At 43.5% G+C, this 14603-nt stretch overlaps 1 protein-coding gene and 1 long non-coding RNA gene across 3 annotated transcripts in view; one reads left to right on the plus strand and one right to left on the minus strand.

Moving 5' to 3' along the window:
* LOC115594595 (uncharacterized) overlaps positions 1–292 on the minus strand; it is a 1550-nt gene extending 1258 nt beyond the window's left edge. Inside the window, exon 1 of the long non-coding RNA XR_003986523.1 lies at positions 165–292. This is a non-coding gene — a long non-coding RNA (uncharacterized LOC115594595). The remainder of the gene's footprint in view (positions 1–164) is intronic.
* grk6 (G protein-coupled receptor kinase 6) overlaps positions 1–13322 on the plus strand; it is a 45863-nt gene extending 32541 nt beyond the window's left edge. Inside the window, exons 5-16 of one of the 2 annotated variants that reach the window (XM_030438759.1) lie at positions 195–295; positions 3997–4089; positions 6833–6896; positions 8658–8798; positions 8895–9085; positions 9177–9214; positions 10388–10477; positions 10563–10771; positions 10909–11046; positions 12124–12261; positions 12359–12493; positions 12784–13322. In XM_030438759.1, the coding sequence (XP_030294619.1) occupies positions 195–295; positions 3997–4089; positions 6833–6896; positions 8658–8798; positions 8895–9085; positions 9177–9214; positions 10388–10477; positions 10563–10771; positions 10909–11046; positions 12124–12261; positions 12359–12493; positions 12784–12834 (1389 nt within the window). In that variant the 3' untranslated portion in view covers positions 12835–13322. Of the gene's footprint in view, positions 1–194; positions 296–3996; positions 4090–6832; positions 6897–8377; positions 8510–8657; positions 8799–8894; positions 9086–9176; positions 9215–10387; positions 10478–10562; positions 10772–10908; positions 11047–12123; positions 12262–12358; positions 12494–12783 lie in introns of those variants that run through there. The other variant, XM_030438760.1, reaches the window with a different exon arrangement.
* The last annotated feature ends 1281 nt before the right edge of the window (positions 13323–14603 follow it).

Genomic DNA, 14603 nt, shown 5'->3' on the forward strand with positions numbered 1-14603 from the left:
CTTCCTATGATACCTCTCGTCTCTCTCCGTGTGCTTCAGTCTGTCTGTATCTGTGAACATACAAGTCTGAACATGCAGAAGTCTGCAGAGCGTTCAGTCTTTTAACCCCGTTCATCCGGCTTTCATCTGTGAGTCGGCTGTCAGAGTTGAGTCACCGTGTTTACCTGGACTTCATCTGTTTCTTTGTGGCGCAGTCAGAGGACCACGTGCCTGAGGTGGAGGAGGCCATGATGGCTCAGTGTGCCGAGAGGCTGCAGCAGGAGGCCTGCAAAGAGCTCTTCAAGGACTGTACCAAGTAAGATCTCATGCAGGGGTCCCACCTGTGCTCCTTTGTTATGGTCCAAGATATATATTCAGATGCATCTCTCAGTGTTGGTCTACTGCTGGAAATAAGGAAGTTGCACATTGTTGTTTTTCAAATATTTATTTCTAATAATTGCTTCTGCTAAGTAAGCAAATAATAAATACTTTGTGTGTAGAGAAACAACACACCAGAGTGTAAATCCTGATTTATTTATGCGACAGAAATTAAAGAGCCGCGCATCATTTATGATTTATGCTTCGGGGGAAAGTTTCCGTCCTCTCCATTATAACATGACACGATCCTTCAGCTGCTAAAATGGCGACCAAATGATATTATGCATTAAAATATGACAGTGTCGGCAACATAACGACATTCTCCAGATGTGCAACATGAAAGGCATTTATCTAGGACACCTCTTCTGTCATAAATAGGTACGTCGGGTGTTTATTTACTAAAATATTGACCGCTGACTGAAGTAACGATGGACGACTGAGTGAAACGCACTGTTAGTTTGAGTAAAGTTGTGTTTTTTTCTGGTAGTCTCTCAGTGTAAGAGCACAACTCAACAAAATCTATTACTGAGGTTGCAGAATTCCTACATATTATATCTTTAAAGGCGTAAAATTGACAGAAAATGTAATTAAGCTGTTGAATTAATACATTTTGTCTTTCCTTCAAATATTCTGTTTATTTTTGATCAAAGATTCTGATGAGTCCATATGACATCATCAAAACTGTCCAGTGAAAGAGTTCCCACAGAAATTGGTCCATTTGTAATAAGTTGTTGTGAAGTTTCGGAGGTTTAGACCACATTAACTCACCTGCAGGAGTGAAAGTGGTAAAAGTGACCACTTAAACAACAGAATCATGTGTGAAAGAAAACCCTGACCCTGATAAATAACATGATGTGAGATTAGACCAGAGAAAAAATGCTACTCAAACAAAGAGCCTCAGTGATCAGCGTCTCCGTGAGGTTTCTGTTCCCAACACTCAAAGAAATCCTGTGGTGGAGCGACAACCATGAACGGAGATCAGAAGAAATGCCCTGCAGACGCTCGACGGACTGAACCTGAACCTGAACCTGAACCTGAACCTGAACCTGAACGTCGGCTCTGCGGGTTTTCCGGAAGAAACCTCAATTTCTTTGCAGTCACTGGGTTCAAAGTCTAAGTGAAGTCACGAGTCCTGAGCCTCCACTTGACGAGTTTGGAGCTAAAATCAAACACAGCTGAACTGTTTGTTCGCTGTTTGTTAATGAGCCTGAAGTCGTTACACAGCGATTAACCAATTTTTCTACTGACCGCCACTTAAACGCGTCACTGAGTGTCTCTGTTCTCTTTAATAAAAAGAGACATTATGATACAAACACCACTTTTACTCAGAAATGACCGTGTATTAGTGGGATTTATAAACGCGGTTAAAAAACAGGCGGTTAACTCTGATCACGTTGTTTCTGACTTCACATCATTCCTCGTTATGAATGTGTCGGATGTTAGAAAGCAGCGCAGCACCGACGTCATCGGGGCGATAAAGAAGACGTTAAACTAGTCGTAATCAATAAAATCATGACACGACAGTATTTGCTAGCTGGTTTATTTCAGTTTTGACGTTTTGGGGACACACACAGTTAAACCTTTAAATTAAAATGTTGTGTTGTGTCATAAATTCATCTGTTATAAATGATGAAACGGTGACTACAAAATCTATAATGGTTACTACGGCTGCACAATTAATCACAAAATAATCAAAATCAAAATATGACTGAGTTTAATGAAATGTTGTGTCGCTGCAGAGATGCAACATCATCATGATTTCACCAGTTGTTTAATGACAATGAAAACTGTGGTGTAATATTTAATCATCCGTAATCATCACGAATTATATCGCAATCACAATATCTGTCAGAACAATCACAGTATCAGTTGTTGACACCACATTGTTACGATCACTCGTCTGTGATGAACTTGTGACCCGAGTCTCTCGGTTCTGATCGGCCCAGAGGAGAACTGCATCAGCAACACCACTGATTGGTTCTTTCTGCCTGCAAAGAATAGATTATAATGAGGGAGAGTCACGTATCCCAGCATGCATCGTCCTTCTCACTTTTCACAACCTTATTTCTTTCGGTTATCATCTCAGATAGCGTGATGAAGATTAACGACGGGGCAGCTTCAGACCTGTAACATCAACTCGTCTGACTCAAAGAGAAGTTAAATTCATCGAGACGGTTTCTGATCATGTTTGTTGCTGCTGTGATGAAGCAGAATCACAGAAGAAGAGAGTAAAGAGACGAATACAAACCGGATTTAAAGAGAAATACTGCAGAATCAAATGTCTTGTTGCTTTGTGATGAGGCAGAGTTCATCGCTGGCTCCATAAACAACGCTCACATGTTGAGTAACATCCTCTGGCGGCTCTGTTCCTGCTTGTCGCGTGGGCGTCAGGCAGCGGAGGCCAGTTTGTGTTTCAAGACGCATCAAGCACAAGACAGCTCACTACAGCGAAGAACAGAAACCAGCTCGGTTTGTTCTCCTCCGCCTGGAAGAGATACGTCTGACGATTTCCTGCAGTATTTTCCAAATAAGTTAGATTTAATAAAACTGCAATTAAGGTTTAATGTGGAAATGTGACTCCTCATCTCAGGGTTGTTTGTTTTGTTCCTGACCAGCAACACATTTATTATAAAAGCAGCTATGTTAAAGTGCGTTTTCCTCCGTGAGTCTGACAGTGACCTTCATCAGGACTGTTTCATATGTCGGCGGACTCATATCAGGAGTAAATCCTTCCTGTTACTCGCTCGCTGCAGCAGAATATTACCTCAGTTAAGCTTCTTGTTTTCAGAGGATGATTAAATCCTGTACGTCTACCAACATTTGGATGAATTTCAGATTTAACGTCTGACAAAACAACTCCTGAATGAAGCAATTAAACATTTATCTTCTTACAAATTCATTCATCTTTTTGTTTGATCCAGGCCAACACAGGAGCTAATGATGCATTTAGTTAGCAAACTTCAAAAATCACTTTGCTGACTCACTCGTGTTTCATCAACAGTCTGTATTGAGGCTGCAGTCAGTCATTTCTGTATTATTGATCGAGTAATTTGGTTTATATGGTTTCATGGTGACGTCTTTACATTTCGTTCACCGTCACATGAGACGAACACCTGCAGAGAATCCTCAGAGAGAATCTGGTTTTTGGGGGGATTTTTGGAGAGGTTTCTGTTTGAAGCATAAATTGAATTATTAATCAATAATGGAAATAGCTGCTGATTGATTCTGTCGAGCAACTAAATGACTTATCGACTCGTTGTTTCAGCTCTACACCGTCATTCAGGGAGTTATCTGCACAGATTTGCTGTTAAACGAGCCTCCTGTTTAAACAAACAATTAATTGGATCATTGATTAAACTATTGTTTACTTTTACAGTGAATTCATTGTCTTGAGCTCAGGTTGATGTCTTCAATAACCCTTTAAACCCCCCAAAATATTCAGTTTATAATGACGTAAAACAGGAAAAGCAGCAAATCCTATGACTGGAGAAGCCGTTGAAATGTGTTCCTGATCTTCTTCGAGGCCACTAATCAGCTGATTGACTAACTCAAATGGATCTTGGGTTAATGATCAGCTGCTGCTCTGACACTGATTTGCTGCAGCGTGTTCAGACTTCCGTGTGTTGTGTTTTCCTCCAGATTGATCCACGACTACCTGAGCGTGGCGCCGTTCGCAGACTACCTCGACAGCATGTACTACAACCGGTTCCTCCAGTGGAAGTGGCTGGAGAGGTAAAGTTTAATACAACCTCCTCGTCTCCATCTTCCTTTCTTCTCTGCTCTCTTTTGATGTGCATCAGCATAATGTACTGTCTCTGCACACACGCACACACACATACACAAACACTCAGAGCACTTACAGCTCATTTAGCAGCTACATTAGCTCTAAACTCCGCCACAGTAACCAGTAACAACACGCTCGGAGAGTTGCCTCATTCCTTCCTCTCCTCGGTGTCCTCACCTCCTCGGGGGTTACTGGGGTGAGAACAACGCAATCGATGAGCGTCACGGTGATATCACCGTTACATGTTTCAGGAGGGGAGCCTGAAGTTGCTCAACGGCAAAGTTTCACAGTTAAAAAAAAACAGCAGAACTGAGAGCAGTGATCCTGCTGTGATTCAGATGATACAGGGAGAAGGTTCTTATCAGAGTATCAAAGTAAAAAGTCTCCCTCTGAAGGACATTTGTGGTCAAAGCTCACTGAAGCTCACTTCATATTAAGAGAATTCAAAGACTATTAAAGTTAAAGGGACAGTGTGTAACAATTTAAGTAATTTATTAACTCAAATCAACGTCTTCGTCTTCATTGGTGTACAGTTACCTCTGCCAACAATCTGACTTATCCTCCTGAGCGAAGAATTACCTATCTGAATATACATAGCAGGGGCAAGCTCTATGGAGGCCGCCATGTCTTTCCGGTTTTAAACAAACTACGGACTGCCGAGAGGGACACAAAGCACTACGTGGTACTACGTAGTAAGGCTAAACGTGTTGTCGCTCAGAGCTAGCTTGACTGTGGAACTGAGAGGGAGCTCAGTGAAAGCGCTCGTCACTAACAATAACAATAACTAACTACATCTTTACCTCATTACTTGAATCAGTAGAAACACTCGACGCTGTTGGGAAAGAGTCCATATTTTGAAAATGAGTTTCTTGTCCGTCAGGGCCACCGTAGCTTCCGGAACGTCTCCAACGTCTTCAGAACGGGAGGGGTGAGCAAAGGAGTGTTGCAGTGTAGAACCTCACAGCTAGATGGCGCTAAATACTTGATATATTACACACTGTCCCTTTAAAGGTGGAATCGGTAGGATTTGTCCCAGCTGTTCCTGAACGCACCACAAAGACAGCTGATTGTTGAGTCTCATTCCCAGGACGTCAAACAGACACATGTTGGGTTGGTAAAGCGTCCCGAGCAGCAACAAAGAGAGAAAATCAGAAACTCTCTGCAGATACGAGACACTAACACGCCTTTTCTCCACATTCCAGTCTCCCTCTCTGTCTGTTTACGGATTCTTACGGCTTTGTCTCGTCTCGCTGCGTCTGTCCGCTGGTTTAAATCAGTCTTATGATGTTGGGAAATAACGAGGCTGTTTTGAAAATGTGAGGAGGAGAAAGTTCAGATATTTGTGTCCAGATGTAGAGAGGAGAAGTCGCAGAGAGACTCAAGTAAAGTGCAGATACCTGAAACACCAACTGAAGTGCAGTGATGAAGTATTTCTACTTTCTGACCGAGAAAATAATTTTTGTTGCAGACAAACAACATATAACTGTACATAATAAGTATCTGTCCCATCATCTGAATTATTAATGCTTAAATCATTTCACTCCTCTCCGACAGTAAACTGAATATCTTTGACTTGTTATCTGACATTTTATGGACCAAACAACTCGTCAGTCCATGGAGAAAATAACAGATCAAATAGCAGCTTAACTGGATCAAAACCGCAGCAGCCAAAAAAGTTGATCCGCTCAACAGATTAGGTTCTGATGAGAACTCCCAGGATGAGCTGGGATCTCAGCTCTCGTCCCTCAGTTGTTGTCACGCTGTCGTCTCCCGTAGTTCAGCGCCGAAGCACATAATTGTTAATTTGCTGCGGTGGAAATAAGTCCGTCATGAGAGTAATTGTTGTTATGAGTTGGACGAGCTTTGTTTACAGACAGAGAGAGTTTTATCCGGGTCGGGTCCCTTCGGGGAGCGCCGCTGGTTCCCAGACTCACTGATGCTGTGAACACAGTCGGGCCTGCAGCGGGCCGGAGTGTTTGGGTTTGATGAACCCACATCACGAGCTCGTCCGTCCCACGGAGATCCCCGCGTAGTGACGTGGATACACAAGATCAGACCTGAATCCACATGGTGACGACAGACAGAACAAGAAACGGGCGAAACAAAGAGAAGTTGGAGACAGATGGAGCGTCTGCGTGTCCTCCTCCCCACCAGCTCAGAGTATGTGTGGCATGTCATCTTTCCAGGAACTTGGTGAGCTTGACGACCTTGAATTCTTCCGTTCATCCAGTGGGCTTTGGAGAAGTTTTCACAAACAACAGGGTCACTGAATTCCCAAATCTGTCGCAAGACCGACTCGATCAGCAGAACAAATGTTGGCAGAGAACGTGTCTTCAAAACGGAAGATGAATTAAAACGTTCTCCCTCGTCACCACGATGTGTTCACGCTCTGGTTCGGTTGAGGCACAAAACCACTTGGTTATCGTAATGAAACATCATGATTTGGCTAAAAATACTCGTTTTGGTTTTCCAAAAACTCGACTCGAGATGTCCCGAGGTCCTTTAAACTCCTTGTGGTTTCCTCTCAGTGGTCGCGTTTGACTGTTTTTATTTATGTGATTTTTTTTGTGATTTTTATCTGTGAACTCCATCAAAGTTGCCTCAAGTTGCCTTACAGTGTGTGTTACAGTGTGTGTTACAGTGTGTGTTACAGTGTGTGTTACAGTGTGTGTTTCTGTTTGTGTCCGACAGGCAGCCGGTGACGAAAAACACATTCCGACAGTACCGAGTTTTAGGAAAAGGAGGATTTGGAGAGGTGAGTAAAACTTTAACACAAAACAGAACAACTCATTAATATGTGGACATGATCCGTCTTATCTTAAACAAACTCTACTGATCATTGCAATTGAAAGAAAAACCTTTAATAGATAATTTATTTGGAGTAACGACGATGAACTGCTGGATTCTTTTTCTTCGTCTCTGAACATTTCCTTTAATATCCAAACTTTAGGTTGACTTCATGAATACATATTTGATTGATTGTTGCTGCTTCCAGTCTGTAAATGCTTTTTATTATTCAAGTTATGTATCTGTCTCATCAGTTTCTGCACTTTTTACATTGTTTTGTATCAACCAGGTGTTTTTCAGCCGTCTGTAAATCTCCATCTGAGTTCTGCCTCAGTGTTTTCTCCAGGAAACGGAGTAAATAAATCATAAACGATGTGAGCGGAGTCACAATAAATCCTTCTTTACCTCAGTTTACAGTTTCTCTTCCGTCAGCAAATCAAATTCTTCAGAGAGCTGCTCCACCTTCAGATCTTTGTTGTTTCACTTCAAGCACGTTAAAAGGATTTAAGTGTAAAACTGGAGCAAGTAACCGTTTCATTGTCGGTTGATGATGCAGGCTCCTCACAGCCCGCTCAGTCACCGACAGCTGCAGATTAGACTCATTATGACCCATTACAGCCACAAATCCTGAGATCTGAGACTGAAGACGGTCTGTGAGTTACAGCACCACCTGCTGGACAGAGAAGAGATCGATCAGGGCAGGTAGAGAAGGTTGTCTATCAGGTGAGAAGATAAACACATAGTTTGTTTCATCGTCCATTAACAGATTGAAGTCACTGAAGCTGCAACGATTAATCGATTAGAGATCAACTGTTCGGTCAGTCACCAGCTTTCTGATTCACTGGTGTAAGAAAACACCAAAAATTCTCTGATTCAAGTGTTTTAAATGCGCTGGATGACATTTTTTAACGATTTTCTGATAAGTTATAGACAAAAGACAACGACTGAGTGATCTCAGCCGTAGTTTTGTCACATCTTGAGTTCTGTCCAGTTGTTTTGGGTCTAAAAACTCCAACTGGTTCTGAATTAAAGCCTCCAGATTGGCTCTCCATTGTTCAATGTACACAAAAGCCTCTTCAGTGATAACAAAACCAGAATTCTTCTTCTTCCCTTTACCTCCCTCTGAAGTTCCCCCACGTGAAATTAAATATGTTTAAAAAGGTTTGAATATAAAAGAGGTTCAGTGAAGATGTACAGGAGTACAGAAATCTCAGTTTCCTCCGCGGACGATCAGAAACACCAGGTGTGTCGCTCCCCATCCCCTTTTAAGAAGGGCGTCGTCGCGCTCTGATTGGCTGCGAGGAGAACGCACGAGCCGCTCTGAATCATTAATTACTAGTCACGTCTCCACACTGTGCACACAACAGCTGATCTGAATCTACTGCAATCAGTCCAGAGGGCTTTTCTCATCGGAACGGCACCAAAACAGTCAAATCAAACATAATTAAAACAGCTGGATCAGGATCATAGATGACAACCACTTAAATACGCCTGATTAAGATCCATTACTCCCTCAGAAATAAATGAAAATGATTCAGACAGTGAGAAAACACGTCTGGTATCAGTGCTGCAGAAAACTGAGTATTGAAACTGTTTCAAATATTATATTTCTGACAACAGGAGATCATTTTCTTGTCCAGGTTCCTCCTGCTCTCACCGAGAAATCACAACATAAACTACAGATCTGAAATAGTACAAATGAAATGTCAACTCTTTCCTCCCCCTGCAGGTGTGTGCGTGTCAGGTACGGGCCACGGGGAAGATGTACGCCTGTAAGAAGCTGGAGAAGAAGAGGATAAAGAAGAGGAAAGGAGAGTCGATGGCGCTCAACGAGAAACAGATCCTGGAGAAAGTCAACAGCAGATTTGTGGTGAGAATCACGAACACGTCCTCGTCGCGTCTGCGGTTTCACATTCACGCGTTTTCCTCGTCACCTCTCTCAACGTGACGCCGCTTCTGTCTCCAGGTGAGTTTAGCGTACGCCTACGAGACGAAGGACGCTCTGTGCCTCGTGTTGACGCTGATGAACGGAGGAGACCTGAAGTTTCACATCTATCACATGGGCGACGCGGGCTTCGACGAGAGGAGAGCCGTCTTCTACTCCGCAGAGATCTGCTGCGGGCTGGAGGACCTGCACCGAGAACGCATCGTCTACAGGTGAGCTTCAACTCTCCCAGACGTTTTATCTCATCGTCTGACTGTTTCTTCCCGTCTCATCGGCTCTGCTCTTTATTCTCACATCTCACAGAGACCTCAAACCAGAGAACATCCTGCTGGACGACCACGGTGAGTCTCAGAAAAAGTCTCGACAGCTCTATGAATGACAGACGGAAGATATTATACATTTCATACAGCGTATTCTGTAATAGAAGACCCTGTTATTGATCATGTGAAGCTGTTTCTGTGTTAAATGCAGAACTGTTCTGGCTGTAAAGTCCATCAGTGTTTGTATTTCAGCTTCAGTTTGTGTAATTTCCTGCTGTGAGGCAGCAGAGGGCGCTGTGACTCCATCAGAACGGCCTCATATGAACCCAGAGAGTCTCTGCTGAAGAGTTTATTCACACAAGACAATTAGACTTGATTAAAAAATGATTGAAATCCCAGAGAGATGAAGGAGTGTCATGATTATTCAGAGCTGGATTTATCTCCCTTTGAAAACCCAGCGGACTGAAACACATACAGCCGACAGATCTCTGGTTGTTTAGTAAAGACGGAACCTGAGTTTGGTCCGTTTGGAAACAACAGAACAACACAATCAACAGTTTTTGTCAGTAAAAGTTTAAAAGTATATAAAGTAAAACAACAGCAGGCTGAGTTTTAAACATTCAGAAGAACAGACAGCTGATAATTTAACATCTTTGTACTTTAAAAAGAAGTTTATAACCTGCCTAAAGGAGAACTTCGGTCGATTTAAACATGCAGCTTCATTGCTCAAGCTACCCTTGACTTGCCAGCACCGAAGACGCGAACACATTTGGTCCAACCATTACAGAGCTCCGTGAACGGAGACTTAGCATTGAACGCTAACAGCATGGGGTCAGAACTTTACACTGTGTTTTAAGCGTCTTAACATGCTCCACATCTCACACCAAAAGTTATGCAACATCAGCAGACACCTTAGCACACAGCACTGTAGCGTGTATGACTCAAAATGAATAAAAAAGTAGTTAAAACAGTGTGTAAAGTTCTGACCCCATGCTGTTAGCTGTCAATGCTAAGTCTCCGTTCACGGAGCTCTGTAATGGTTGGACCAAATTTGTTCGCGTCTTCGGTACTGGCAAGTCAAGGGTAGCTTGAGCAATGAAGCTGCATGTTTAAATCGACCGAAGTTCTCCTTTAAGGCCGTAAAAGCTGATTAGTATCAGATTTTATTTTGAAATTGATGACATTAGTTAGATTGATACTCAGGAAAATCTGAGATACTCCTCGTCTTACGGTCCTGTGTGTGTGTGTTTTCAGGCCACATCCGGATATCCGACCTGGGTTTAGCGGTTCATGTTCCAGAGGGACAGAACATCAAGGGGCGAGTGGGAACAGTAGGCTACATGTGTAAGTAACCTCTGACGAGTAAAAACAAGAAGCAGATCGGTGGAACTGGATCTGTGTGTCTGAATCTCCTCCGTCTCTCCTGCAGCTCCGGAGGTGGTGAAAAACGAGCGCTACACCTTCAGCCCCGACTGGTGGGCGCTGGGCTGCCTGCTGTACGAGATGATCGAGGGCCAGTCGCCCTTCCAGCAGAGGAAGAAGAAGATCAAGAGGGAGGAGGTGGAGCGGCTGGTGAGGGAGGTGGAGGAGGAGTACTCCAGCAAGTTCTCCGAGGACGCCAAGTCCCTCTGTAAAATGGTGGGTGGATGCTGGAGCTGCCATCTGCTCCGTATCTGACCGTAATATAATAGTACACCTCAGTGTTTTAAAAACACTTCCTGACACACTTACTTCCTGTTTGTTATATACTCCTTCTCTTTTTTTTAACCCTCCAGCTTCTGGCCAAAGATCCCGCTGAGAGGCTGGGCTGTCTGGGAGGAGGAGCCTCTGAGGTCAAAGCCCATCCCATCTTCCGCTCCATCAACTTCAAACGCCTGGAGGCCGGCATGCTGCAGGCGCCTTTCATTCCTGATGTAAGTCCACAGTATACAGACACAGAGTAACAGGGAGGAAGCTTTCATATCCTGTAAGATTCACTTCTTACTCACGCTGTTACGGTTAAAGGGATATTCCGGTGTAAGTTTAATCCATGATCTAAATCACCGTGAAACTGTGTTAGACTCCCTCTCGAGAGATCAAGTTAGCAGACCGCTAATTTACGGAGTTTTATCAACCTCAGAAACGACCGCACGACAACAATACACTGCAGTAAATGGATCCAAATATAAACCGCCACCAAAAAGCCACAAATAATGCTCAGAACAGCACCAAACTTCAGCAACAGTACAAATAGGGTCTCAGCACATAGTCCAGGGCATCTAACCTCCGCTAGCTTAGCTGGATTTCTACTGAAAAGCTGACTAAATTTACCACTCTTCTGCAGCAGCTTCCTGTTGACGGGAAGTCCCGACGAGTCGATTACCGAGTGCAGTAGAGTTCCGCGGCTCATGGATGAAAATGTATGATTATGACTCCATGGAAAAGCAATCAAAGTTCATATGTGTCTTACCTGCCAGTTTATAACAGTTATTATCGAGAGCGGACAGGGAAAAGAACGGAATTGAGCATTTCTAACCGCACTCGGTAATCGTCGCGTCGGGACTTCCCCGACCCGGAAGCTGATGGAGGAGAGTTGAAATCTGTTTTTAGCTTCACAATAGAAATCCAGCTAAGCTAGCGGAGGTTAGATGCCCCGGACTATGTGCTGAGACCCTATTTGTACTGTTGCTGAAGTTTGGTGCTGTTCTGAGCATTATTTGTGGCTTTTTGGTGGCGGTTTATATTTGGATCCATTTACTGCAGTGTATTGTTGTCGTGCGGTCGTTTCTGAGGTTGATAAAACTCCGTAAATTAGCGGTCTGCTAACTTGATCTCTCGAGAGGGAGTCTAACACAGTTTCACGGTGTGTTAGACCATGGATTAAACTTACACTGGAATATCCCTTTAAACTTCAGCAAGAACTTCTGTAGTCTCTCCAGGCTCCTGACTGTTAGTCGTGCAGCTGAAATGTAAATAAATTAACGTAGAGGCTTCGTGTTTGTGTGTTGCAGCCGCAGGCCATCTACTGTAAAGACGTCCTGGACATCGAGCAGTTCTCCACGGTGAAGGGAGTGGAGCTGGAGCCCAAAGACGAGTCTTTCTACAGCAAAGTGTCCACAGGCAGCGTCTCCATCCCCTGGCAGGACGAGGTCAGAGACATGCCGTCGTTAGCGACACACACGTTCTGCAGAGTGTCTGTTTGTGCGTGTGATAGAAAGAAGACAATGTGGTGTGTTGTTCCTGCAGATGATCGAGACGGAGTGTTTCGACGAGCTGAATGTTTTCCACCAGGACGGGACGGTTCCTCCCGACCTGGACTGGAGAGGGCAGCCGTCTCCTCCACCCAAACAGGGACTCCTGCAGCGGCTGTTTGGCCGACAGGTCAGTGAACGCACCCTCGAAAACAAAACAAGGGGCAGAGCCAGAACTTTGCTTTCAACGGTCACCGGGCCATAAAATAAGTTCAGTGACTTTGTCCCAACATGTTAAAAAGAAATTCAATTCTTCATCGAGGTTTTGTGGATTGTGGTTTTGTGTAATCCTGCTGACAAACAAACAAACAAACAAACAAACAATCGAACGAGTCAAGTCATCACCTCTTTGGCACTTTGGAGGTAAATATGGCCGTTTGCGTCTCAAGTTGACTTTGTGCTCTCTGCCTCCCTCTGCAGGACTGCTGTGGTAACTGCAGCGACAGTGACGAGGAGCCCACCAGGCTGTGACACACACACACACACACACACACACACACACACACAGGATCTCATTTGTTTACAACTTTTGCACATTTGTATTTTTAAGATAGTCCTTCTCTAAATGTCAGAATGTATATTTTCAGCATAGCCATAAAGTTTAATGTTATTTAAAATATCGGCTGTCGTCCTGAACGAGATGAACAGATTATTATTTTTTTTTTCTCTCTTTTGTTTCGTCTGAGTTTGTTTGTTTTGTTGCTTTCACACTGATCCACTCACACGTGTCCATGTTACTGATGTGGGAGCTGCTGCAGCTCCACTGGAACAATCGCCTGCTGTAAAAGTGCCTTGCTGGAGGGCACTGTGACAGTGGTTACTAAGGGAGGACTGAGCGTTCCTCGATCTCTTTACTTTTGTCCAGGGAATCAAACCAGTGACTTTCAGCTCATCGACTGTGACCACTTTTCTTCTTCTGCTGTGACCAACTTCACATAAAAGCTCTATTTTTAATTTGATTCTTTACGTGTGATTTTTTGTTTTGTTTTCTCTTTGATGTTTGGTGATGATGTGAAGTTGTCGACATCTGCAGATATTTTTATATCAATAGTATTATTATTATTTAGTTTTTTCAGACTTGGATTCCTTTAGACAATCGACTCGTCGTGTCAGTGCGGCTCCAGTTACTCTTCTCGCCTCAGTGCCAGTTTTTTGGGGACGTGACTGATAAGATCGAGTTATTTTACATGAAACTGTCGTTCAGTCACATTCGACAGAAACTCTGAGAGTTAAATCACTTTTATGTTCTGATTACAAACCTGCTTATTCCTTTTCGTTGCCTTCGTCACACAGGACACAAATGATGCTTAAGAAGAAACAATGTGACGGCAGTAAAACTTCAGATTTGGTCGCTAATTTCCAAACAGTGTCTTAGTTCTCAAGAAAACAAACAACTAATGATAAAATATATGAAATCTGAGCCTGTTTCTTGAGTTTAGCTGTTTATTTAAAAACAGTGCATTTAAAAGGTGCAGCATGTAAAGAAATGAACAGTTTGGGTTTCATATAGCGTCGTAGAGGTAGCCACTGAAGCTACCACATTAGCAGTGTTGATGCTAACACTTCCCCTGTGCTCCAAGGTTCCCAGTCTGGACCGCTAGCTGCACAACTAACTGAGCTAACCAGCCAATGGTAGCTACAGTTAGCAGCAGTCAGCAGTTACGCCGGTTACATGTTGCATCCAATGTGTTTAAATATGAATTTGACAGGATGCCAGCTGCTACAGTCTCAGTATGAGTCAAATTATCCGAACTTGTCAAATACTGACGCTTTGGGATTGTAGGCCGGGTCGGCCGCCGTCCCAAAGCGTCAGAATTTAACGAGTTGGAAATGAGACTCATGATTAATCTTTTCTTACACCCGAGGAACTCGATGTGAAATTCAGCTCGAATGAAATCATGAAATCTGAACCTGAGTTTTGTACAAATGTCAATAAAGTTCGTAGTCTGCGACACGCACGAATGGATGTATCTGTGGTTTGCAGGAACATTAACCGTAACATCATTTTATTATAAACAAAAACAAAAACCCCTCCAGTTTCAGATGTGCAGTATGAATACATCAGTCTGGGTTGAAGCGACAAGAGTAACTGGAGCGTTTAGTTCAAACCGTCGGTCGGACAGAAGCTGATGCTGGTCTGTTCATCGCTGCAGTGAAATGCCTCAGCTGGTCCTGTCGCACTCGATGGCTTCCTCAAACAATATGGCCTCTGATTTAAGCTATTAAAGTGAAATACCTCT

The sequence above is a fragment of the Sparus aurata genome, chromosome 13, assembly GCF_900880675.1.
Source record: "Sparus aurata chromosome 13, fSpaAur1.1, whole genome shotgun sequence".
NCBI lineage: Eukaryota > Metazoa > Chordata > Actinopteri > Spariformes > Sparidae > Sparus > Sparus aurata.